A 26,383-nucleotide genomic window follows, 5' to 3' on the forward strand; every position below is an offset into this window, starting at 1 on the left:
TTTTGCTAGTTGTGAGGCTTGAACTCAGGGCCTGAGTACTGTCCTTGGACTTTTCTCAAGACCAGCTAGCGCTCTACCACTTGAGCCACAGCACCACTTCCAGCTTTTTTCTATGTAGGTGGTACTGAGGAATCGAACCTAGGCCTTCGTGCATGCTAGGCAAGCACTCTACCACTAGGCCAAATTCCCAGCCCAGATATTTTGTTAGAGTAACAGAATGCTAATTTACCAGCCCTATGTCTTTGTGTCATGGATGGGAGACTGAAGTGTGGACACTAACAAATCAAATTGACTTTCAGCATAGTATCCTGCCAGCCTTTGTTTGAAGCACTAGGCTTATGGGGAACTCACCACCTTCCTATCTAGGTCTGCCCTTTGGGTCCATGAGTGACTCCCATCCTCTACTCCAGAGATGCACCCAGGCCCAGATGAAGGCGCTGTTGTCCTGCAGCAAGGCCCCAGCCTCACCCCGCTGCCAGCCCTGTCTCCCGAGGCTCAGCCAAGGATGTAGTATGAATTCTAGAGAAGCTCATCCCTGGGCCTCTGGGTGGGACCACTTGCTGGGTGTGCCCCCATGGGCGGGCCCAGGATGTACTCTTAATGACACAGTTCACAAAGCTGGACTGTCTGTTCCCGCAGGTAAATTATAGGCTTAACGAGTCCAAAATCAAATAAACACTGCAACTCCCAGTGGCTGCTCCAATGAAGCACTGTTTCCCAGAACAGTGAGACAATCCTCCCCTCACAACTCAGCCTAATTACCACCTGCCACTCCCCTGGGCCCAGCGCCTTTTCTTTGATGCACAGGCCCCTAGAAACAGAACAGGGCTTCTGAGTCCCCAGAGTGACACCAACTTTGGTGACAATTTGTTCTTAGTTCCCAGACATAAGCAAATTCTAACAGTTACCATCCTCACTCTGTGCCTAACAAAATGCTGCCCAGTCACTATGCCCTAAATTGAACAGATGACTGCTCAGTAGATAGGGGGAGAAATCAAGTTCATGCCTCAGAACAGCTAGGTCTGCTGAGGATGTGGGTAGCCTCTCTGGGTACAGTGGCCCTTACATGGGCCACTGATGGAGGCTATGAGCAAGAAGAAGCAGAGGTGGAACCTGCTCTGTGCCTGGCACTGAAGCTACTGCATTTGTTTCTAAAGAGTGAACTCTGTCTCAGTGCCATCCCAGTGAATCAATATGGAAGAGGTGGTGAGGAGAACCATAAGTCTCCAAGCTTCTCGGTTTCTCTGGGAGTCACACCTCTTCCCCAGGCAGCAGAATGGAAGTCTCAGGGCAAGGGAAGGCATCTTTACGGCTTCACATTGAGTCATGAGGCCCTGTTTCAATCAAGTTAGAGAAATCCAATAGTACACCATTCTGGCAACTTGTGCGTGGCTAATATGCCTCAGAATACACAAATAATACACGTGGGAAGGGTTGGAGCCCTTCTGCCCACACTCAGGTCAATGGTAAATGGCTCAGAGTTTAGATCACCCAGTCTAAGACTCCAGGAAGCACCCTAGACCATCCACTGTTGGCCACAGTCTGGGCCAGGGATATCCACAGTCAGATCCTAATGTAGGACTTCAGTACTGACCAGACAGTATAGTCAGTTCACTTGAAGCTGCTCTGGGTTTTTAGGCTGAGGTGGAGGTGGGAGAACACAGTTGCTCTCCACCTCATGTTGCAGAAAGGGAGCCTAGAAAAGACAAGAAGCCTAGCATCAAGTGAACAGAGAGGGAAAGGGACCTGCATCACCTCTGCCTGAGTTGTGACAGCATTCAGGGTATCCTGCCTCCTGAGAAAGGGACCTGCCCGGGAGGCGGGGGGGGGGGGGCTGGCACAGGGCCGGTGAGTTGACGAGGTCTCTGGGGCTCAGTGGCAGCCGCAGGCCTTGACCACCATGTTGCGATGCTTGCGCAGGATGACATTGTTGCTGCTGTCATAGTAGAGCACGGAGGTGGCACTCAGCTTGGTGGGCGCACAGCACGCCTTGGGAACTGTGTCTGGCTTCATCAGGTGCACCTGGCCAGCGAAGGGACACAGGCAGGGACTATGAGCCCAGGGGTCTCCCTAGGACCCACCTAGAATGGCCTCAGCTTTTGCGTCTGTCTGCCTACTCCAGCCCGGTCTCAGATCTCAGCCCCCTGGATGCATTCAGGTCATTCTCCACCTGTAGCCAAGCCTTCTCTGGGACCTCCCTTCTCCACACACTTCTGCACCCTTGTCCTCAACCTCTAAAAAGTGTCCTCAATTATCACTGAGCCTCCTTGCCTTCCATCTTCCCTCTATTAAACTTTGACCAAGGAGGCGAGAAGGCTCAATTTCCTCCCTATACCATCTCAGGCCTCAGACCACTTCACATCCCCACCAGTCCCTCTTTGCCTTCTGGCCTGGCCACAGCAGCCCACTCAGCTCCCTGCCTCGTCCACCTTTCATCCCAGGACTCTACCCTGCCACACAGACTTCTAGAGAGGAGCTTAGCCATGACACTGCTGTGCTAACCCCCAACACCTTCTCAATAAACTGGAAACACATTCCACCCTCCTTACAGGGAGCCCAATCCTAGGAAGCTGGCCCTGCTCACCCAACCTCAGGCCCCTGCCCTCCCCTTCCTCACTCTACTCCTGCCCTCCACCCCCTGCTGGGCTTGAACTCTGCAGGACCCCCTGCCTTTGCACTGCCCCTCAGCCCTGCTGATCCTGCAGAGCAGAGGCCACACAGCCTCCCTCTTGGTCTTAGGACAACATAATCACTGGTTTGCGTGGTGCTCACAGCCTCCCCACAGCACAGTGCCATTCAGCTTACCATGTGGGCCTGGGCAGAGGCAGCATGGGGCATAGCCAGGAGCTCTGGAAGGGGCAGTACCCATCCCGTGGGGCCTCCCTCACCTGAAGCCTGAGGGCGGGGCTGCCCTGTCATCATCCTGAGTACTTCTCCCAGACCTCAGCAACGACCATCCAGCCAGGCCACTGCCACTGTGAAGATATGTCTCTCACACAGTGTTAGGAAGGCACAGCCAGTGTACTGGAGTGCATGAACGCAAAGATAAGAGGTGCCCTACAGAGCACTGTCTATTGAGCCTATGACCATAGAACTGTGCCTGTGTGGGTCTGTACTCTATACACAGTAACCACAGCCCAGGGTAAGTGCAGTATACAGTGTGCAGTGGTGGGTGTGCATGTATCTGTGTGAGTGGCCAGATGTGCTTGTGGATTAGGCAGGTCCTTGCGGAAAAAGCACCTCCCAGCAGCTGCTCTCCCCGCCATCCAGGCAGAGAGGCCTTGACCTCAACCCCCCCAGGCCCAGAGTCCCACCTGCTACACTGCGGTACTGACCAGCGACTGCAGGATAGCGTGGTTGGTGGCATTCATACACGAGTCCAGTGGGAAGGAGCACTCTCCTTCACAGTAATAGGCCGAGTAGCCCTGGGGGGCGATGACCCAGTCCTGGGGGATAGAAGAAGGTCAGTCCTGTCCACGTAGCCCCTTCACACCCCTCAGCCTAGGCCTGATACAGCAGCGTCAGGATGCCTGGGGCGGCCTCGTGCTCCCTGAGCCCCAGTGCCCCACCCCGGGCCCTCCAGGGCAGCCTTCACTCCAGAAGTCCTCCTGGAGACCCTCGGTAGACAGGCCTGGGCCAGAGCTGTGTCCCTATCCCGCCTGCTAACCCTCCCCCTCCCTCGGAGCAAATGCTCCAGGCTCTGCCTACTCTGCCTCAGTTTCCCCATGGCAGTATTAGCAGTTAAGTTGGCCAGGGGCTGAGGTAGTCCCTGATTCCATAGTTTTTATCTATTTTTAATGACTTTCACACAGTGGAAGCTGCCTATTCTCAGAAGAAACGTTGGGAAACCCAGAAGGAAAAACTTCAGAAGAGAATTGAATGTTCCTACGCTTCCACTCCCTCCCCAGGGCCCACGGTGGGGACTGTCCCAGGAGAAGGGGAAGCAGAAGTTACCAGCCAGCCGAGGTCCTGGAAGCTGACGTACAGCTCGTGCCGACGGCACACCTGCCGGCCGTGGGAGCCGTGGCGGTCGTCTGTGGGGACAGATGGTACAGGTTGGCTCTGGAGCTCCTGCTCTGTGCAGTTGCCATGGAGTGGGGCACATTTGTTCAATCAAGGAGCAGGAGGACACACCACCACTGGCCGTCACAAATCTCACCCCTGGATCCCGCCGGGGCTGGGACCCAGCCAAGCAGCCTCCATGTTGCTTGAGTGCCCTGTGTTTAGCACCTGACCCGTGTCTTGCAGACTATGGGCCTCCAGGCCCTCCAATATATGCCCAGCAGGACACTCGGCCATCCCATGGCTTCTCTCCCTTTCCCCTGGGCCCGATGCTGCCTCTAGCCACCTGCCTACTCCGCGCCTGGACCCCTCCGGGGGTCCAGGGCTCCATCCAGCCCAGCAGCAGGGCTCCTCCCTGGGAAGAAGGCTCCAGCCCAGCCCCTGCCCTCACCGAAGATGCCTGGGAGTTTGTTGGGGTGCGGCAGCTCATTGGGCTTTTTGGGTTGCCTCCTCTTCAGGGGTCTTGCTGCCCTCGGGATGCGGGCAGGACTTGAGCTGGCCCTGAAGAAGGTGACCATGAAGGGCTGCCTGGAGCGTGGGGCCTGTTGTCCCAGCAGACCGGCGGCACCAGGATCCACACTGTGTCCTGAGACAGAGAGGAGACAGTCACTCATGGGCGCTGGACCTGCTAGGGATCTAGCAGAGGCCTCTGCTCCTCCATAGGAGCTGGGGGCTCATTGTGTTGGTTTAAGGTGCACTGTCCTTGGACTTTCTCAAGAGGAGAGCTCTACCACCTGAGCCTCAGCACCACTTCCGGCTTTTTTTTTCTATGTATGTGGTACTGAGGAATCAAACCCGGGTCTTCGTGCATGCTAGGCAAGCACTCTGCCACCAGGCCAAACTCCCAGACCATGTTGGTTTAAGTTTTACAGAGCTATGAGCAAAGAAGTCTAATTGTTTTCAACTTTTTTATTTCTTAATGATAAAGGTGACATACAGTTTTACAAGTCAGATGAGTTTCTTTTCCTTTTTCTTTTATTTGTCCTGGGGCTTGAATTCAGGCCCAGGCACTGCCCCTGAGCATCTTTCGTTCAAGGCTAGCATTCTACCACTTGAACAACAGTGGCACTTCCAGCTTTTTTTTTTTTTTTTTTTTTTTTTTTTGCCAGTCCTGGGCCTGAGCTCAGGGTCTGAGCACTGTCCTTGGACTTTATTTTGCTCAAGGCTAGCATTCTACCACTTGAGCCTCAACGCCACTTCTGGCTTTTTTTCTATGTATGTGGTACTGAGGAATCGAACCCAGGTCTTCGTGCATGCTAGGCAAGCACTCTACCACTAGGCCAAATTCCCAGCCCCACTTCCAGCTTTTTCTGCTTCTGTGGCACTGAAAAATCAGACTCACGGCTTCATGCATTCTAGGCAAGCACTCTACCACTAGGCTAAACTCCTGGCCCTCTTTTTAATTTTCTAACATAAACTTGTTTTTAATATTATTCTCAAGAACAAACATTTCAGATGCACATGGGTGTTGGTGGCTCACACCTGTAATGCTGAGTAATTCTTAATTTAGCAGGCTGAAATCTGAGGATATTAATTCGAAGCTAACTTGGGTAGACAAATTCAAAAGACTTATCTCCAATTAAGTAGCAAAAAAGCCAAAATGAAGCTGTAGTTCAATAGGTAGAACACCAGCTTTAAGTGAAAAAGCTAAGCAAGCCTGAAAGGCTCTGAGTTCAAGTTCCAGGACCCACATAAAAATATTTTTCCAGGGGCTGGAAGTTGGCCTAGTGGTAGAGTGCTTGCCTAGCATGCATGAAGACCTGGGTTCAATTCCTTGGTTCCACATACATAGAAAAAAAGCCAGAAGTGGTGCTGAGGTTCAAGTGGTAGAGCTCTAGCCTTGAGAAAGTCCAAGGACAGTGCTCAGGCTCTGAGCTCAGCCCAGGACTGGCAAACAAAAAAAAATTTCCAATGTATAAAACCACTATAAGCAGATATCCCTGTCTTACCTAGATGTTGCTCTTAGGCATCAGGTGTTTCCTGTTTCAGGGCAAAAATCCTAGTGCTGTGCCACTTGTGCCCTCACTCCACTTCTGGCTGTGGGTGGAGATAATAATAATTGGAGCTAGAAGTCTCATGGACCTTTCTGTCTGGCCTGCTTCAATCCATGCTTCTCAGAACTCAGCCTCCTTGACCAGCTAGGATTACAGGTATGAGCCACCAGTGCCTGGCAATGCTACTCATTTTTTTGGTAGTGAGGATGGAACCCATGCACTCACAATTAATAGGCAAATGTTCAGCTCAGCCACTAAAGCCATTCTCCAATCCTTTTTAGTTTGGTTTTCAAATAGTGTGTGTTTCTCACTTTGCCTGTTTCTGACTTTGATCATCCTAATTCCCCTACTGAGTAGCAGGATTACCGGTATCCATTTCTAGGCCTGCGCTTTTTTTTTTATTAAATTTTTTATTGTAATTAGTAAAAGGGTTACATGATATTGGCCAGATAGAAGGTGCATTAATTCACATACATTGATACCCTTTCACATGTCTTGGTACCCATTTTCCTCCCCCCCCCCGGGGCTTTTTTTTTTAATTCTTTAGCCAGAACCATCACTCAGTTGACTGCACCATATATAGTCATTGTATCTCCATGTGACAGGTACCAACACACAACACACAGGTATACACCCACATTTTCCTAGGCAGACATACTTTCACGTGTGTATTACACATTCTGGGCTGTTTATTTCATAGGCAGCCTACCAGATCCTCTGCTATATATCACAGGTCCAGGCCACTGCCTGCCCCACCCAGAGTCTTCTCAGAGGTCAGCCGTTTAGTGCCTAGGCCTCAGACCATGTGTGTCCATTGACCTATTGCTGGAACAACCCATTAGTCTGGAGACCAACCTTTGACCCATGACATCAGCTGCCCCAAACAAATGCACTGGACCCTGGAGGCTCATCTCAGGAATGTGGCAGTCACAGGGACAGGGCTGTGAGCTGCAAGAGTGGTGCTGGTAGGTCATGAAAGGAGAGCCAAAGGGAAGCCATAGTTGTGAGGCTGAGTCAGTCACAGAGGAGTGACAGAGAATACTGAGCACCAGTGAGCAGGACAGTGGATGAGAGTCAGTGCCAGGCACAAGGGTGGGCCCCCTGGACCAGCTGACACATAGGTCAGCCTTAGACCTAGGATAGCTCCCTAGGCCTGTGAGGGAGGGCCGCTGTTGTCTCCTGTGCAGCCCAGTGATATCATTTGGTTAGGGAGGACCTAAGTGCCTCTATTCCTGTTGACTTTTTCTTTTTGCCAGACCTTGGGCTTGAACTCAGGGCCTGGGCACTATCCTTGAGCTGTTTCTGCTCAAGGATAGCACTCTACCACTTGAACTACAGCACCACTTCCAGCTTTTTCTGTGTATGTGGTACCAAGGAATTGACCTGAGGGCTTCGAATATGCTGCACAAATACTCAACCACTAGGCCACCAGCTTCTCACCTACCTCTTTTTTTTTTGCTAGTACTGGGACTTGAACTCAGGACCTGAGCACTGTCCTTGGACTTTCTTAATACTAGAGCTCTACTACTTGAGCCAGAGCACCACTTCCAGCTTTTTCTCCCATCCAAGTACTAACCAGGCCTAGTACTAACCAAGTACTAACCGACCCTGCTTAGCATCCGAGATCAGATGAGATCGGGCGCATTCAGGCTGGTATGGCCTAGACACTTCCAGCTTTTTCTATGTATGTGGTACCAAGGAATGGAACCCGGGGTCTTTGTGCATGCTAGGCAAGCACTCTACCGCTACGGTAAATTCCCAGCCCCTCTACTTTTTTTAAATACAATTGTGTTCAAGGGTCTTCTAGGGTCTGCCGGGCACAGGAGTTGACTTATTAGGCTAAGTTATAAAGCAGGCCTTCGCAGAGCTGCTTGGAACCTGCATGGGTGGATGCTGGGAGCCTCAGGGCATCTATGTTCGATGAACTACACAGAAGGCCCATGGATGTAGCTAAGCTAAGGTTCCTTTTTTTTTTTTTTTTTTTTTTTATAGTTCATGGGGCTTGAACTCCACCTGGGCGCTGTTCCCTGAGCTCTATCAGCTCAAGGCTACCGCTCTACCCTTGAGCTAAGACCCACTTTGTGTTTTCTAGAAGTTAATTGCAGTTAAGAGTCTCAGGTCTTTTTGTGCCCTGGCTGGCTTTGAAACTTGATCCTCAGATTTCAGCCTCCTGAGTAGCTAGGATTACGGGCATGAACCACTGCCCAGCTTAAGGTTCCCATTTTACACAAGGATATTTTAAGAGAAGACCCAGAGAGCAACCTATGTTCAAGGACCTGAAGCAAGTAGTTGAAAAAAAGTATATAGATTGATAGAGATCTATCTATCTATCTATCTATGCTAGTAGTTGAAAAAATATTGATCGATAGAGATTATCTATCTATCTATGTGAGTCAGTTCTGGGGCTTGAACTCGAGGGCCTGAGCACTATCCCTGAACGTCAAGCCTAGATCTCTACTGCTTCAGCCACAGCACCACGTCAGATGCTTTCTGTTTATATAGTACTGAGAAGTTGAACCCAGGGCTTCTTGCATGCTAGGAAAGCACTCTACCACTAAGCCACATTCCTAATTCCCAAAGCACTGTATTTGTTCCCTGCCCAGGTGAAGATCCCTGACCCATGTGGGGCAGGAGGGCAAGGGGACAGATGCCATTTTCCTTCTCTTACAGCTCTGGATTTGACCAGCTTAGGAAAGCCTCCCTTGCTGAATGCAGCTCCACCTTCCCTATAGCTCTGCCCATTGCATCTTATCCATTGACAGGCCTCTGCCTCCAGATGGTAGCAGAACTTAGATGGACCTGGTGGTAGGGCCAGTTGATTCTTCCTGAAGCCCCAGCCTCACCTAACATAGAGTCATCAGCTGCCTGTGGACCATGTCCCTTCCCTTCCCTTTCTCTCCCCACTTTCCTAATTTCGCTCCTGGTGGATCTTCCTTTTTCCCCACCCTAGATCCCTCTGCCTCTTCTTGCCAATTGTAAAGACTTCTCCTGACCTGCAGGGCTGAGCAGGTGTTCAAGAAGGCCTAGAAAGCATTGGCTGTGCACTTAGTTATGTCCCTGCTTCCCATCTACTGGAGTCTATGTTACTTCCCTGCACTCAGGCAGTCCCTTCCTGTCTCTCCATTGAGACTTAGCCATTCTTTGGGGTAAGAGATACTGGAATCTGCTCTCTGAGCAGCATTCCCGTAACACTGAGGCTCTGCAAGTGCACCTTGCACCCCCCACATGGAGCTACAAATTCTGCTTCACTTTAGACTGGAGATTCAACATTCCCTGTTGTTAGGGGGGCACACGCATGGCCTCTTTGGTTGCAGAACAGATGGAGGATGCCATTGTGGTGTGGACTGAGTGGGTCATGTCATCCAGGCCAGGGGTTGTTTCTAGGACTCGCTCTATATCAAGCTAAAGCCTTTGGAAACAAATGCAAAGACAGGTTATATACACAGGAGTCTTCTGGATGGAATTCCAGCACCACTGGCTCCTTGGGTCTCTCTAGATACATGTCCTGACCTATGGAGTCCCGCCTGCATGGCTCCCAGAAGTGAAGAGTGAATGGGAGGAAAAAATAAGAAAAAACTGTGAGCCGGGAACAGAAGTTGCGGTGGGGTGGGCTGAAGGGAAGAACTTCCCTGTTTTTTTTCTGACAGCAGAAAATGGTGCCAGAAGTGACTGCTGCCTCCCCATTTCTCTAAACGGCATGGTTCAGTCATGAGGGAAGCGTGGGGGCAAGTGGGCTGGGTCCCCGCTGCTGCCTGCACAGAGTGGGGAGCGGGACAGGTCCTCAACAAGCATTGCAGGGGCTGGCAGCACTCAGGACACAGGATCTGAGCTTAGAAATTTTCCTTCTACTTTTAATCAAACACACATGACTCTTGACGGATCACAGTCTGCCTAGTGGCAGAAGCCCGAGAAGCCAGCAGCATTCTAGTGTCTTCATGCTGAAGTGAAGAAAACTGCAGCATGGTCAGCTTCCTTCCTCCCCAGCTGACCTCCTTGGAGGCCCCCATGGGGCCCAGAGCTGCAACCCTCAGATTGCCACCTGCTGCATGGGCTTGAGTTTCGGGGACACGGCAAAGTCACAGGCTGTGCACTTCTTGAGCTCTTCCATGGTGCAGCCTTCCCAGAGCTCCATCAGGACCAGCCCTTTGCAGTTGCACACATCGAACACGGCCTTCTCAGTGATGATGCGGTCCACACAGTTCTTCCCGGTCAGCGGCAGGGTGCATTTCTCCAGGATTTTGGGCTTCTTATCCTTTGAGCAGTGTTCCATGGTGACCACAACTCTGGTCTTGTCATTGGACACCAAATCCATGGCCCCACCCATCCCTTTCACTTTCTTCCCAGGTATCATCCAGTTGGCCAGGTCCCCGTATTTGGAAACCTGCATGGCCCCCAGCATGGTCAGCTGCAGATGGCCCCCTCGAATCATGGCGAAGGACTCATCGCTGCCAAAGAAACTGCCGCCCGGGAGCACGGTGACCGTCTGCTTGCCTGCGTTGATGATATCCGGGTCCACCTCGTGTTTTAAGGGGAACGGGCCCAAGCCCAGGAGTCCATTCTCACTGTGCAGAAACACGGTGATGTCAGGACTGATGAAGTTGCTGGCCAGCACAGGGATGCCGATGCCCAGGTTGGCATACATGCCGTCCTCGAACTCCAGGGCTGCCCTCCTGATGATCCGGGTCCTGATGTCCTCTCCCTTTTTGGCTTTGCCATCATCCTTCTCACTTCGTGTGATTAAACGCTCGATTCTCTTCTCAAACTTCGGCCCCTTTATCACACGATCTATGTAAATGTTGGGAACGTGGACGTCTTCTTTGGGAATAGTGCCCACGTCCACGATCTCTTCCACCTCTACCACTGTGATGTCGGCTGCCTTGCACATGGGCACGTTGAAGTTCCTGGCACTTCCCTTGAAGGTCACATTGCCACAGCGATCAGCCTTCCAGGCCTTTATCAGGGCAAAATCTGCCCTGATGGCTTTCTCTAGGAGGTAGTGCCGGCCATTGAAAGTCCGAACCTCTCGTGGCTGGCTTAGGGTAAGCCTGTGGCCGCCCGGGCCATGGAGGATGGGCGCGCCCCCTTCCTGCACCAAGGTCCCATACCCGGTGGGCGTGTAGAAGGCGGGCACTCCAGCCCCAGCGGCTCGGATTCGCTCGGCCAGGGTGCCCTGCGGGGTCATCTCCAGCTCCAGCTCGCCGGCCAGGTACATCTTCTCGCACAGCGCGTTTTCCCCCAGATAGGAACAGACCACGCGCTTGACCTGCTTGGCGGCCAGCAGGAGCCCCAGGCCGAAGTCGTCCACGCCCACGTTGCTGCTGACCACCTTGAGGTTCTTCACGCGCGTCTTCAGCAGCGCCCCGATCAGGTTCTCGGGGATTCCGCACAGCCCGAAGCCCCCGAGCATGACGGTCGCCCCGTCCTTGATGTCCTTCACCGCCTCCACCGGGTCGGTGTAGATCTGGACGCGGGAGCGGGGGCTGGTGGAGAACCAGCGCGGTCCCCAGCGGCTGGCCGGGGCGCGCCGCCGGAGCGCCGCAGACGCCAGGAGCCGCAAGGCCGCCATCGTCCGTCTGCGCACAGGGCTAGGCGGGGGGACAGGCCGGGGAGAGCCCGCGTGCAGCCCGCTGCCCCCGCGAGAGCGCCCTGGCCGGCCGCGTCACAAAGCAGGGAGGGGGCTGCGTCCTCACCCACGCCCAGGGGGCGGGGCCGCGCCCACCGCCAGGCGCCCAGGCTGGCTGACACCCACAGCCCCTCCTGCCGCAGCGGCCCGGACGCCGACCTTCCACGCAAAGGCTTCACTTAATAGTCGCCTGCATCTTGGCTGAGGCCAGCCTGGGACCAGGGTCCTCCTGCCGACACCATCCAAGGTGGCTGGCATTGGACACCGATGGCCGCACAGGGTCTAAGGCTTTGCTTGGGGCCGGCCTTGACTCAAACATGACCTTTCTGAGTTTAAAATGGGAGTCGTATCTGGTCACACGCACCCCACCCCTTGCTCCAAACTCCTTGCCTAGCTCAGAGGGACCCGAACTCAAACAGCAGCTTCTGCTAATGCCTTGTGACCTCTCCTTCCAAGCTCTCCTCCCTCCATCTGCTCCTCTGTGTGGACGTCTTGCTGGGCCACAGACAGGCCAGTTTTGTGCCCACCTTGGCCTTTCCATCCCCCGTGCTGGTATAAAAAATAATGCTGAGGATGGGGCTGGGAATGAGCTTAGTGGTAGAGTGCTTGCCCAGTGTGAGGGAAGCCTGGGGTTCCATTCCTCGGTACCACATACGCAGAAAATGGTAGGAGTGGCACTGGTGGCTCAAGTGGTCGAGTTCTAGCATTGAGCAAAAGAGCTCAGGGTCAGTGCCCACATCCTGAGTTCAAGCCTCAGGACTGGCAAAAGGAGAAGGAGAAGGAGAAGGAGAAGAGAAGGGGAAGGGGAAGCGGAAGCGGAAGCGGAAGGGGAAGGGGAAGAGGAAGAGGAAGAGGAAGAAGAAGAAGAAGAAGAAGAAGAAGAAGAAGAAGAAGAAGAAGAAGAAGAAGAAATAGAAGGAGGAGGACGAGAAGGAGCAGCAGCAGCAAGCCAGTCTGTCTCTGAAACACTTGTATGTGAATGAGTAAAATTCAGGCTGAAGAGCAGGAAACATAGGCATAGAAAGGGCACTAACTGGGCTGGGAGCGTGGTAGAATGCTTGCCTAGCAGGCAGGAAGCCCTGGGTTCGATTCCTCAGTGACACATACACAGAAAAAGCTCGAGGTGGTGCTGTGACTCAGGGGTAGAGCTCTAGCCTTGAGAAAACTCAAGAACAGTGCCCAGGCTCTAAGTAAAAAAAAAAAAAGAAAAAGAAAAAGAAAAAAAGAAAGAAAGAGTAGTAACTGTCCTTGAGTCAGGACACTGCAAAGTCAGGATTCTTTCATTTTTTTTGGGGGGGGGGGGAGGGACATGGGCCTTGAACCCTGGGTCTGGGCACTGTTCCTCAACTCTTCAGCTCAGGGCTATTGCTCCACCACTTGAGCCACAGCACCACTTCCATTTATCTGGTGGTTAATTGGAGATAAGAGGCTTGCAAATTTTCATTCCTGGACTAGCGTTGAACTGCACTCCTCAGATCTCAGCCTCCTGAGCAGCTAGGATTATAGGTGTGAGCCATCAGCATCTAGCAGAATTCTAACCCAGGGCCCTGACGTTCAGAGTCTGAGCGTGCTGCCCCTCCCCTCTCCCCCGTGTCCTCCAGTGCAGAAGCTCCCAGTACCCAGGCCCATGTACAGCGAGAGGCGCCATTAGCTGGGCGGAGCCCCAGAGACTGGCTCAGGTGCACCTCAGCCAGGAGGAGGGGAGCAGCCCCCACCAGGACCTATCAAGACCTATCAGGACCTCACCTCTCCCCAGAGTCCCCACAGTGCTCACAGCCAAGAGAGGCTGCTCTGCACAGTGCCCAGAGCCTCTGCTGAATCCACCTCCCTTAGTCCTGGGGCTGCTCCCAGCCAAGCCCTGGCCTCACCATCCTCAGCTTCCACACAGAGGCGGAGTCCCAGGTCCTTGTTATGGTTCAGCAACCAGCGGTCACTGGCTGCCGTGATGTCCAGCACCAGCCAGCCCTCGTCCCCAGCTCGGAGCGTCTGAAGATCCAAAAAGAACAAGTCAGACTCCCTGTGGACACGAAAGAACAATTAACCGAGTGTCGAGGTTGCCACCAAGCCTCCGTGTGTGTCTGCTTCTCCTGGGGGGCTACTCCTGGGACCTCTCCCTGCCCTGGTTTGGGCTAGGCCCTCTGGTGCCAGAGTTCACCAAAAACAGGCATACAAACCAGCTGCTATATCCTTGAACAATGAGGAAACTGAGGCTCAGTGACCCATCCCAGTCCCTGAGCCAGAATGGGAGGGTGAGGACATCTGGTTTAGTATTTTTCCCATTTTTCCATTCTGAGGCTGTTCTCTAAGGGGGCTCCCCTTTGTGGGACCACACCCCACCCCCCATGACAAGGTCTGGGCAAGACACCCTGTCAGGCAGGGCCTGACCATGAGACCCTGAGGCAGGACAGCTGCTCGGGCAGAGAGAAGGCACCTGTTGAAGTGCTCCTGGACCACCTCGAGCACGCTGATGTGGAGGGTCGTGTTGAGCAGGTGGGTGCTGGGCACCTTATAAATCCGGAACTCGGCAGCTGTGACTGTCTCCCCGGCAGGAATCTGGGTCAGGTCAAAGTGGAACTCCTTCCAGTGGGGCTCCTGGGGGCCCAGGCCACGGTCTCGCTCCACTGGAAGACAAATCGGGAGCCAGGCTGTCACTAGCTGCCCTCATGGCTTGGGCTCCAGTAGGGTTCCAGGCAGCCTGGTGGAGGCCAGCTTCCTCCTCTGCAAGCCGGCTTGCTTCAGGCTCTATTCGGGTATAGACAGCGCACCATGAAGACGTGTAGTGAGAACTCCATGAGTGCTCAACAGGCCCTGAACCCCCACTCCACTTGTGAGCCTCCTGGAGTCCTCTGTGGGCCCAGGACCCACAGATGAGATGGCTAAAGGGGAGATAGATACCAGAGCCAAGGCAGGAAAGGGCACAGTCATAGCAGGGGGATGTTGGGTGGATGCTCCATAATTAGCTGCATTTCAGGGGGACAGGGGACACCCCAGAGCCAGACCTTGTGCCTAGAGTGGGAGATGTGGAAAAGGGAGCTCAGCTCTGGCAGCTATGCTGTATAAAGAGACTGGATTTGCCTGTGTTCAGGGAGAGGGTAATCAGAGGTCAGCTCAGCAGAGCACGGCAGTGGGTAGAGGAGCTGAGGATGGGAGGGAGAACCATGCCACAGAGCTCAGAGTACCTGAGTTCCCTTTAGGGGTCAAGGAAAATGAGGAAGGAGCAAGGTGAGAAAGAACAAGAACACCTGGTAGGGATGACAAGCTCTTGGAGATGCCCTGAAAAGCCAGGGAAATCACAGGGTGGCAGGGGTGACATCTATACTGGCCTGAGGGCTGGGAAGGCATCTTGTTGGTGGAGGAAGCACAGGGGTGCTCTGGAAAGAGGGGAGCTGGTAAGCAAGGTGATTGGACCAGGAGCTGCCCACAGACCTATACTATGGGGTGCGTACATTTGGCTGCGCCTGCCTGCAGGGGAAGGAAATCCAGGGCTGGGGGTGAGGCTGTGCCTGTAGCCAGTGGGGAGCAGAGTGACCTGAGGGGCGCACATGGGTGTGAGCTGGGTCAAGAGACCAGGCTGGGACAGGCTCAGTAGTCTGGGCAAAGGCCAAGGTGGTGGAATACATTCCATGTTTGCGCAGCTGCACGGAAATGCCTGGGATGGTATATTTAGGGCAGTGTTACTTTAGCCTCCTGTCACTTTCAAACACCAACCATCTGTGTTTCCGGATGGCAGAGGTGGGAACCACCCAAACGCAACCCTGAGATTTTAATTATATGTGTGGGTGTCTTTTAGAAACCATCTCTGACTACTGGCCTTACTGACCATATGTCAGGTTTTAAAAAGCACCAGGCTATGCTGCCAGGCGGATGTGGGGAGCTCTTCCTGTCCTAGTGGTGGGGACGGGGTCCAGGGATGGACACATGCTGTGCTGGGAAGAACCGGGATCAGGCCTGCTAGGCAGCAGCAGGTGGGAGGCGCCATCCCTAGACCAGGTAGAAGAAAAAAAAATGGAGGAGCAATATTCTGTAGTAGCCCACAGTGCTGGGCATGAAGTATATGCCCACCTGTGATCCAGACTTCTTGGGAGGCAGTGTGACAGAGACCTGTTTTGGTTTCCCCTACCCCCCGGAGAGAGCATGGAGGCCAAGTTCTGCCATGAAAATCTACCCCTGACAATTTCACTGTGTTCAGCAACCTCATATGACTATGTTAGAGTCCTGATTAGCAGGTCCTGACTGCTGGCTGCCACAGTGTGTAGGAGAGACTGAAAACGGCTCTCTCTGCTTGACCTTGTCCCTATTTCTTCCAAAGTATCATGTGTGTCTCCCTCAGGGTTCAATAAGGAGCTCCATGTCAGATCTGGTAACTGAAAGAACAATACATACACCCCTAGCTCTGTGGCCACCCTCTCTCAGTGACTGGTGTCTCTACAAGCTGTCTTAAACACTCTTGTTCTTCTAAATGTTGCAATGTTGTAATTTCTAAAAATGAAACAACAATAAATCTTGTCTAATTGAACCACTTCTAAATACCTTCTTCTGATCTTCCTCTAGTTCTTTTTCTTATTCTCTGGCAGTATTGCAGTTTGAACTCAAGGCTCTGTCTTTGGCTTTCTGCCACTTGAACCAGGTCTCTAGCCTTTTTGCTAGAGACCTGTATTTGTATTTCCAGCTAGGAAATACTTATTTGCCCATGGTTAGCCTTAAACGATGATTCTTCTACTTATGCCTCCAGAATAGCTGGGACTATAGGTGTGCCACACATTCAGCTTTTTAATTCAGATGGGATCTTTCTGGTTTTGTCCAGGCTGGTCTTGAACTGAGATCCTTCTGATTGTTCCATTCTGAGAAGCTGGGGTTATGGACATGCACATCTCCCAGTCTTCTCATTTCCAAATATGTCATGGGTTAATTAATGAAATCAACCAAATGCTCAGGAACTCTAGCCTCAGAAGCTGCCTTCCATGGATGTTGCAGGCAATACTAGATAGTGCGAGACTTTTAGGAAAACGATGACTTTTCATCCAAACTGGGTCAGAGTTTCTGGGCAGGAGGTAGCACTGATGCATTACTGATACTGGATAATGCCTGCCTGCCTGCCTGCCTACCTGCTTGCTTGCTTTCCTTTCTTTCCTTCCTTTCTTCCTTCTCTTCCTCCTTTCCTTCCTTCCTTTTTTCCTTCCTTCCTTTCTTTCCTTCCTCATCCCTCCTCTCTGTCCCTTCCTCCCTACCTCCCTTCCCCCTCCCTTTCTGGTCCTAAGGCTTGAATTCAAGGTCTGGACACTACTCCTAAGCTTCTCTACTCAAGGCTAGTGCTCCATCACTTGAATCACAGTGCCACTTCCAGTTTCCTGGTGGTTAATTGGAGATAAGGATTGCATGGACTTTGCTGCCTGGTGGCTTTGAACCATGATCCTCAGATCTCAGCCTCCTGAATATCTAGGGTTACAGGTATAAACTACTGGCACCTGCCAGTGTCCCCTTTATTTGCAGAACTGTGAGTGGCTGCAGCTTTGTACTTGGTGTTGTAGAAGGGCATTTGTTGGGGGACATGATTTCCCCCTGCAGTGGTTTTTGGTTAAGCTGTCTCTGTTTTAATCACAAGTACAGTACTTAGAGGTCAGGCCTGGCCAGAAGCTGGTTTTCTCTGTTTTCACCCTTCCACCCTCTAGGTGCTTCCCCTGTGTGGCCTCAGTATATCTGTCTGTGAAGTGGGGATTCTGGTATCCTTTCTACATAATTCTACAGAATGGCAGAGATTGTGAGGCAGGTTGTAAGGATGGTTATTCCTTAGGAGGAAAAGTGTTGACCTCTAATTTCCTAACATAATGGATATAAATGATGGGTTCCAAACAGTCACATTAGTAGCCCATGTCTGAAACTCAAAAACCATGCAGGGAAGGCAGGAAGGATGGAAGAGAGACCTTCAGTTTCCTTCTTTTTTTCTTGAGGTGGGGGGAAGTTCTGGGGCTTTAACTCAGGTCCAGGGCACTGTCTATGAGCTTACTTTACTCAAGGCTAGCGCTTTGCTAAGTAAGCCACAGCTCCACTTACAGCATTTTTTTGGTAGTTTCATGAAGATAAGTTTCATAGATTTTCCTTCCTGGACTGGCTTTGCACTATGATCCTCAGAGCTCAGCTTCCTGAGTAGCTAGGATTACCAGTACCTGGCAAGTTTCATTTTTCTTTTTTGGCCAGTCCTGGGATTTGAACTCAGAGCCTGAGCGCTGTCTTTGGTTTTTCTCAAGCCTAGCACTCTACCACTTGAACCACAGCACCACTTCCAGCTTTTTCTGTGTATGTGGTACCAGTGGTAGCAAGCACTCCCACCAGGCCAAACTCCCAGCCAAGTTTCATTTTTCTAAGCAGAGTTTTGGAATGAGAAAATATATCATGAAAATATATTATTTCAACTGAAAGGCACTTGAATGACTTTAGGATGCCTCTTTGTCACCTTCTTGACCTTAGTCACAGCACAGCCTTTTGGCTCAGTGTCCCCATCTGCAAAAGGATCATTAAGCATACAGCCAAAAGAATACTGTACACTTGGATATGGTCCAGCACATGGAGAGTGTTGCTTTTTTGGTGTATGCTCAGTCCCTACCTTTCTATAATTAAGGTCTGGACTCTTCCAAAGACTCCAACAGCATCTCCTCAGCAGTGTTGTGGCTGAACAGAACACACCAAATATGATTGCCCTTTTGTTGTTGTTGTTGTTGGTCATAGGGCCTGAACTCAGGGCCTGGGTACTATCCCTGAGCTTGTTTGCTCAAGGTTAGCATTTTACTACTTTGAACCAGAGCATCACTTCCAGTTTTCTGGTGGTTCATTGGAGATAAGATTCTCATGGATTTTCCTGCCTCAGCTGTCACCTGAGTAGTTAGGATTACAAGGCAGTTTGGTCAGGCAGCTACGTAGAGGCCTTTGTGCAGGGACATAGACCCAGCAGTGGATACAGTGCTACCTACCGAAAGCAAGTGTTAACATTCTGAATTGCCGTACTATGGCTTTGAGAAAAACAGACAATCATGAATCACTCATAGCATCCTTCTCCAGCATCTGATAGGACCATTCTTGTGTCCATGCTTCCAGAAAAGACCCACTGTGGGCAGGAAGCAGTCGTGGCACTGTCTTCATTCTGTCTGATCAACTCCAGGGCCTGGGCCTGTCACTCACAGGATGGACCTTCAGATGTCAAATTCTGTCCATTAGCCCAACACCAACAAAGCATTGGCTATCTCTGTTCCCTAGACAAAATCAGACTCACCTAGATGACCTAAATCTGTCTTGTTTCTCACCAAAAGAAAGACTATGAAAGCTATGCTTCCCCTTCTCCTCCTTCTAAGAGTAGCTGATGGGATTTCTCAGAGTGGCAGATTAGATCTTCTGAGCTGTTTGACCTGTCCTGCCTCCCCTCAAACCCTGCCCAGTTTCCTCTAGGGCCTTGAAAGGAGCCTAAGCTTAGGTCTGTGTCCCAAGCCATTTTTGAGCTGACCCAGCCTTGAATCTGTCTGAGTGCCCTCTTGTGCTCTCTGTCTGCAGCCACCTTACCCCCAGAGACCCCTTTTTGAGGCTATGCTGAGGTTCTTATAATATCCTCTATGTAGTTTTTTTCTCATTTCTCTTAATTTTTTGTACATTGTGGCTTGATGTAAGTTTTATATCAATATGTGGATAGTGATGTAAGACTTTGAGCCAGAGCTCCACTTCTAGTTTTCTGAAGATTAACTGGAGATAAGAGTCTCACAGGCTTTGCCCCTCCCCCCCCACCTCAGTCGTGGGTCTTGAACTCTGGGCCTGGGCACTGTTCCTGAGCTCTTCAGCTCAAGGCTACCACCCTACCCACTGAGCCATAGCGCCACTTCCAGCTTCCTAGTGACTAATTGGAGATAAGACTCATGGTCTTTAGTGCCCAGGCTGGCTTTGAACCTCGATCCTCAGATCTCAGACTCCTGAGTAGCTAGGATTACAGGTGTAAGCCACCGCACCTGGCTTCTCACAGACTTTCTTGCCCAGACTAGCTTTGAACTGCAATCCTTAGATCTCAGCCTCCAGAGTACCTAGGATTAGCAGTATGAGCCAACAGCACAGGCTAGGAGGTTGGTCTGGCCCTCTACCCTGGACAGAGCAACATCTCCTGAGCCCTCCACTGGGACTCTGAGTCACGGGTCCTGCGTAGAGGAAGGCATCTTCTGCTGGTACTTGAGGACCCCTGTTGAAAGGTACCCACCATTCCAATATTACTGCCCCCACTGAAGTCCAGGACCACTCATTTCACATTGGCTTCACGTTCACATTTTAGGACCCAAACTCTCATGTGACCTGCGCAATCACTTCCAAAGCATCTGGGCCTCAGTTTCCCCAGCTCTGCAGTATTGCCCTGCAGCTTTCTCAGTTTTGACCCAAGAAGGTACCCACACTCTGCCTACTGATGGGGTTCCTGCACAGGTAAGCATGGGGTAGGGAGATTCAACAAGCCCGCCTCCTCACAGAAGCCCCTCTGTAGACAAGAGATGTGTCACCATGACTGTGTCTTTCTGGAAAATTCCCACAGTTCAATTCTTTCCCACTTTACAACAGAGGGAATCACATCCTTCTTGCTCACATCCCTTGGGACTATTTTTGGCCCTGGCAGGTTTGATGTGGTGGCCTGGGTGGGTGTTCCCTTTTAATTTGGAGTCTGAAGCCATCTAAGGCCTGGACCAGTAATTATGTGTGCAGAGTCACTTAGGAAAAGGGCTCTTGAGGAAAGTCAGTAATGAGCCTGGCTGGAAATACCTCACAGTGCACCTGGGCCTCCCACCCACAGTATGGGTGTCTGTGGGAGAAAGGCCTTTGGGATGCTTGTGGCCCAGGCGCCTGGCTCTTCCTCCAGCTAGAAGGGACGCCGGAGACCAGAGCCTTGTTTTAGGTGGAACTGGGGCCCCTTGGCCTTTGTTAGTGGCAGGAGCAGCCAGACAGGCTCAGCCTGTCCCCTCCCAGGTCCCTGGGGAGTCTGTCCCACCCACAGCAATATAAAAACATTTTTGGCTTCCAATAGAGATGCTGTGATGTGATGTGGGGCTGCTCCCAGACCAGGAGTGATGCCCCAGGCCAAGGGGCTCTGAGGCTCGATGCAGAACCTCTATCTTAGGACAGGCAATCCCCTTCCACCTGCAGATAAGGACAGGTACTATCCCCTGTGTCCCTGAGCCAGCTGCTAAGAGCATCCCATCCACTAGACATGTTCTGTCTAAAGAGTGTGTCAAAGGCCAGCTAAGCTAGGGACAGAGAGAGAGCAACCTCCTAGCCTGTGTTATTGGTTCATACCTATAATCCTAGGTTCTCAGGAGGCTGAGATCTAAGGACTGCAGTTCAAAGCTAGTCTGGGCAAGAAAATCTGTGAGAAGCTGAGTGCAGTGGCTCATACTTGTAATCCTAGCTACTCAGGAGACTGAGATCTGAGGATTGAGGTTCAAAGCCAGCCCGGGCACTAAAGACCATGAGACTCTTATCTCTAATTAGCCACTAGAAAACTGGAAGTAGCGTTGTAGCTCAAGGGATAGGGTGGTATTCTTGAGTTGAAGAGCTCAGGGGCAGCACCCAGACCTAGAGTTCAAGACCCATGACTGACCAAAAAAAAGGCCTGTGAGACTTTTATCTCCAATTAGCCATCAGAAAACTGGAAGTGAAGGGCTCAGGAGATGCTGCACCCACCGTGGGCACCCCAAAGATGGGGGTACTTCTGCCCCATCTGACAGGGCCCAGCTTCTGGAGGAACCTTGACTCTGGAGACCTTGGGCCTCCTATGGTAACTGTTCATCACCTTTTCTTTTTTTTTGCCAGTCCCGAGGCTTGAACTCAGGGCCTGGGCACTGTCCCTGAGCTTCTTTAGTTCAAGGCTAGCACTCTACCATTTGAGCCACAACACTACTTCCAGCTTTTTCTGTTTAGGTGGTGCTGGGAATCAAACCCAGGGCTTCGTACATGCTGGGCAAGCACATTAGCACCAGGCCACATCACCAGCCCATGTCCACCGCCTTTGCATCTGCCACGAGCTCCTGCAGGCAGAAGTGGAACATATGGAACACATGGCGGGGTGCCATGAGGAGTCATATTTGGCCCCTACTTTTAGGCGGTTTGGTTTTCCAAGGGCCAGGAGAAAGAGGGGCTATGCTGCCACTAAATTAGATAGGCAGAGTGAGCCTGGGATCCTCAGTGATGTAATTGTCAAGGAATCTGCCCATGTGGATACAGGGACCCATCAGATTATAGAAACTTTAATCCAACTATTTTGCTTGTTTATTTTTATCAGGACTAGGGTTTGAACTCATGATTTTCACTTGCTAGGCCGGTGCTCTACTACCTAATCCATGCTCCACCTCCTTTGAAAGAGGGTGAAGTTATAACAAGCAAAAATAAAGGTAAGAGGCTGCAGTCTGGCTATGTCCACCAACAATATGCAAGACCCATGAAGGCCCAACAAAGTGCTCAGGTACAAGCCCCAGCCGAGCGAGAATAACCTGGCCGTGGACTACATGAACCTGCTGCATGATCTTCAGCATGCACAGCTTCATGCTTTAAGCTGAAATGGTGTGCTTGGGTCGCTGTCCACTGCTCCTTCATCAGCTTTGTTAATTCCAGGAGCTTGGAGGACAATGAGCAGATGATGAGTAGCTTTTTGCTATCTCTGCTGTGGTGATGTCCTATCTGCAGAACCCTCAGCCCATGATGCCATCCTGGTGATGTCAGCCCCAAGGGGTCACATTGTGGACTCTCTTTATTCAACTTCCTGGCAGAGCCTATGGCTGCCTCCACCTCTTTCCATCAGCTGCTGTCTTACATAGGCTCAGGGCCCCCAGCTGGATGGAGGGAACCTGACTTCTTCCCTAGGGTCCCACTTCTGTTCCATTGTAGAGGGGAAAGCTTTAGGCTTACCCTTGCCTACTCAACTTGCTGTGGAGGAAACACTTCATATTTCAGAATGCATTTGTTTTCTTGTGTAAAGTGGTTGATCATAAAATTTTTCGCTCCAGCCCCCCCAAAAAAGTAAAGGTGAGCCAGAGCCTGGGGGGCCATGCCTATAATCCTAGGTACTCAGGAGGCTGAGATCAAAGGATTGCAATTCAAAGCCAGTCTGGGCAGCAAAGTTTATGAGACTCATCTCCAATTAACCACCAGAAAACTGGAAGTAGAGCTCTGGCTCATAATAGTAGAGCACTAGTCTTGAGCAAAAGAGCTCAGGGACAGCCTCCAGGCCCTAAATTCAAGCCCCATTAATCACTTCCACTAACACCAACAACAAAAAAAAAAATGAATAAGGTGAGGCTCTTCTGGGCAGAGGATACAAAATGAGCAAAAGAACTGGGTGCTGTGCTTTTAAAACAATATCATCAGTGCGCAGCACACATTCATATTTGGTGCAGCTCAGTGGCGGGGAGCCCAGGGACAGGACCAGTTCAGGTCAGGGAGCACGGGGAGCCCTGGGACAGGACCAGTTCAGGTCAGGGAGCAAGGGGGGGGGGCCAGGGATAGGACCAGTTCAGGTCAGGGAGCATGGGGAGCCCAGGGACAGGATCAGCTCAGCTCAGGGAGCGACAGGACCTTCTGCTCCACACAGTAACAGCCCCATTACTGCACCCTGATTGGGCAGGCCTGGCAGTCATTAGTCTAGAATGGGTGGACAAACAGGCCAGGCAGGGTAGTGGTTCTGACCATAGCCTTGGCTTACACCACAGGCTCTGCACACCATGCCAGGCTTCCTAGGTCACCTGCTTCTCGTGGGCATAAGTCCTGGCATGAGTCTGGGGTGGGCCTGTGGCTCTGGGCTCTCCAGGCTGCCATCAGCAGCTTCCCAGAGGCCAGATGAGGCCCACAGGATGTGGATGTGTGCAGCTGAAGGTCACAGGTGTGGGAAGCAGGTATAGTGATGACCATAGGCCCCATGCTGGTTCTGGGGCCCTGACCTTCAGGACTGGTACATGTCTGAATCCCCACAAACAACCTGGGTAACTACCAATTAAAACTACTCTGACCAGGGGGGTTGTACCAGTGCAAAGCATCCATCAGAATAAAGAGGGCCCTTCTGAAGGTGCCGCCCACAGCTGCTGCCACCCAACAAAGGCCTGCTTATTAATCCCACAGCGTCTGAGGCCCAGATCCTAGGGGAACACGCAGAGCCGGTGTGGGTAGAAGTGGGATTTGGAATCCACAGCCCTGGATGTCACCCTGGATGCACTGTGAGGCCTGGGCTGACCATTTCCCACCTGAACCCTTAAAATGCAGCCAGCAAAACAGTTTCACACACTGTTGCCAGGACTAGGTGAGGAGTGGAGGGCATGGAAGTTGTTCTCACAAGTGGTGTACAAGCACTTTTGCTTTTGGTTGGTTTCTAGAAACCATTTCTAGGTTCCTCTGTGCTCAAAGCACATGGGAGGTCATGGGACAAGTCTCCACGAAGACCCAGCCATCCTGGGAAGGCCCAGTCAGCTTGTCCTGAGGATGGAACTCCAGTCCCACATTTGGCCTCCTCTATTCTAGGTACCCACCCTATCCTCTAAGGAGGACAGCATCCAGATCCCTCTGGCTGAACCTGGGCTCTAGTGCTGGTTAGCTGATGTCTCTGGCTGGGAGCTCCTTATCCTCAACCCACTACCAGCTCTGAGCTGGGACAGCAAAGGCTTAGCTGTCCCCTCTTCCTGCCCCATAGAAACAAAGGGCAAGGACTCACAAGCCCTGCTGCTGCCAGGTCCCTCGTGTTCCTCTGCCTACAGCCCATAGGAAAGCCTGGCCTGCCAACAGAAATGACACCTCTTTGAGCTCTGGGAGTAGAGACAGATAACCTGGGCTTTCCTGCCTGTCGAGGCCTCCCTGTGCTCACCTGGGACCCTCACCTGAGACCTGGGGAGAGATGGCTGTTCCCAGGGGTGCTGGAAGGATAAGAACCTTGCTATGGGCAGAAGGACTCATGGCCATGACCAGAGGTCCTCCTTCTCCCTCCTCTCAGCCCCACTGCCTAGTCCCCAGACCCAGCCTGCTGTCCAGCCCAACCAGACCCCTGCCTGTCACTAGCCACAGACAGAAATCATTCATGGCTGTAGATGACAGTGTTGAGAAAATAGCACTGGGACCTCGGGAGTAATTGGATACTTCGTTTCTAGAAGCTTCCTCAGAAAAGAACCAAGCTTTGTCTTGGAGAAAGAACAGTCTGCCCTTTGGGTAACTCATAGGCCCGGTCCTCACTCTATGGCAGGCTGGCTAGCAGTGCCCAGATACGAGGATTGCTGCCGACAGAAGCCCACAGTGCCCGCTCCAGGGAGCTGAGCTGTCCGTATGTCTTTCCCCAGCTCTCCTTGACAGCGCCCCCCCACCACCCAAGGCTTCCTGCTGCTGTGGACTCGGCATGTGGGGCAGCTCTGGTCACTCTGGTGACGTGACCACAGGTTTCCACGCTGACCTTTGTCCCTCTCCGCAGGCCTGCCCTTATCACGGTGTTTGCTCACCGTTCTCCTCAGGACCCACGGTCTTCCTGGAGCCGCCCAGGTGGCCTGGAGCTCACCAGACTTCCTCCTGGTGTGACCGGGGTCCGCGGACGCAGCCCCTTGGAAACTGGACTTGGGTTCCTAGGGCCCCAAAGCTCAGGGAGCCCTGCGGCCGTCCTTACTCGTCCACCGCGGGCCCCACGCCCCCGTGGTGGTGTCCGCTGCACTCCGACTCCCTGTCCTGGCCGGGGCTGGCACTACCCAAGGACGTGCACAGTGGCCGGCTGCCGGGGTTCCGCGCCCAGACGCCGAGGGCGCTCGCCCTCCCCAGGGCCCGGGCGCCACCCCGGGCCGCACTCACCCATGTTGACGAAGCTCATGACCAGGTCGGCGCGGCCCAGGCGCCGCTCCGGGGTCCTGGCGTCGTCCTCGTGGTCGTCGTCGCCGGCCATGGCGTGGTAGAGGTCCAGCATGAAGAGCGGCGCGGACGCGGGCAGCCGCGCGGCGGCGGGGGGCGCGCGGGGCCGGGGCCGCCCGGGCAGCCCGAGCACCGCCAGGATTTCCCGCTGCATGTCCCGGCGCTCGCGCGCCCCCAGGGGACGCTGGGGACAGCTGTGCGGGGGTCGCGGGCCGGGACCGCTGCCCAGCGCGCACAGAGCCAGGCCCAGGAGCCACAGGGGCCCCGGGCGCGCGGCCATGGCGGGCCGGCCGACGGCTCAGCGGCCTCGCATCGGCTCGGCAGCCGGGCCAGAACCCAGGGCCGAGGGACGCCCCGACGGCGAGTGGCTGCTCGACTCCGCGGCCCACGGGACGGGACGGGTGCGGCCTCCGTAGCCTCAGCGGGGTCCTCACGGGGTCCCCACAGCGCCCCGCGCCCCGCACCTGTGAGGGCTCCGCCACGGGCGGTCGACACCCTGAGAAGCAGGGGCCGCTTGAGGGTTTGGGGGCTACCGGCCAATCGGTCTGTGGCCGCGGGCTCTGCCAGTCCTAAGGAGGCCGCGCAGCTGGCAGGGGCAGCGGCCGGGCTCTGAGGGGCTGCCGCGGCGCCGACCCGCGAGTGGCCTGTGGGTGCCTCGTCGGAGCCGTCCGGGCGGGCGGCCGGCGGCCCCGCCGCGCTTGGCCCCGCCCCTTTCCCGCGGACCAATGGTAGGTCGGGGGCGTGGCCAACGGGCGGTGCGGCTCCCGCCTGGTCCCCGACCCCGGCTGGCTGGTCCGGTAGCTGTAGCTGCAGCCCGGGCAGAGCAGAG

The 26,383-nt window shown here is 53.2% G+C and overlaps 2 protein-coding genes and 1 pseudogene across 3 annotated transcripts; 1 reads left to right on the top strand and 2 right to left on the bottom strand.

Annotated features, from left to right (window-relative positions):
- Positions 1-1,829: 1,829 nt before the first annotated feature.
- On the bottom strand, positions 1,830-25,834 carry LOC150062051 (bone morphogenetic protein 8A-like). Of its 2 annotated transcripts, none has more exons than XM_090335158.1 (7): positions 25,498-25,834; positions 14,111-14,300; positions 13,548-13,696; positions 4,454-4,648; positions 3,955-4,034; positions 3,336-3,446; positions 1,830-2,022 (listed from the first exon to the last, which is right to left on the bottom strand). In XM_090335158.1, the coding sequence occupies exons 1-7, from the start codon at positions 25,832-25,834 to the stop codon at positions 1,873-1,875; spliced, it is 1,212 nt and encodes a 403-aa protein (XP_090191284.1). In that variant the 3' UTR covers positions 1,830-1,872. The 2 variants fall into 2 exon arrangements, with proteins under 2 accessions (XP_090191284.1, XP_090191283.1); XM_090335157.1 differs by having other exon boundaries at positions 1,830-2,050; positions 3,322-3,446.
- Positions 9,882-11,636, bottom strand: LOC150062052 (succinyl-CoA:3-ketoacid coenzyme A transferase 2, mitochondrial-like). The gene has a single exon (XM_090335145.1). The coding sequence runs from the start codon at positions 11,620-11,622 to the stop codon at positions 10,084-10,086; it is 1,539 nt and encodes a 512-aa protein (XP_090191271.1). The 5' UTR covers positions 11,623-11,636; the 3' UTR covers positions 9,882-10,083.
- Positions 22,101-22,401, top strand: LOC150062053 (PAT complex subunit Asterix pseudogene; annotated as a pseudogene).
- Positions 25,835-26,383: the final 549 nt, after the last annotated feature.

Source organism: Megascapheus bottae, chromosome 6 (genome assembly GCF_031878675.1).
Source record: "Megascapheus bottae isolate mThoBot1 chromosome 6, mThoBot2.hap1, whole genome shotgun sequence".
NCBI lineage: Eukaryota > Metazoa > Chordata > Mammalia > Rodentia > Geomyidae > Megascapheus > Megascapheus bottae.

Excerpts from the sequence above, each read along its gene's own strand:
- LOC150062052 (XM_090335145.1), bottom strand. The coding sequence starts at position 11,622 with ATGGCGGCCTTGCGGCTCCTGGCGTCTGCGGCGCTCCGGCGGCGCGCC.
- LOC150062051 (XM_090335157.1), bottom strand. The coding sequence starts at position 25,834 with ATGGCCGCGCGCCCGGGGCCCCTGTGGCTCCTGGGCCTGGCTCTGTGC. Across the intron at positions 3,447-3,954 it reads TCCAGGACCTCGGCTGGCTG|GACTGGGTCATCGCCCCCCA; the intron begins GTAACTTCTGCT and ends TCTATCCCCCAG. Across the intron at positions 2,051-3,321 it reads TCGCTGGTCAGTACCGCAGT|TCCCTGCCTGTGTCCCTTCG; the intron begins GTAGCAGGTGGG and ends CTGGGCTCATAG.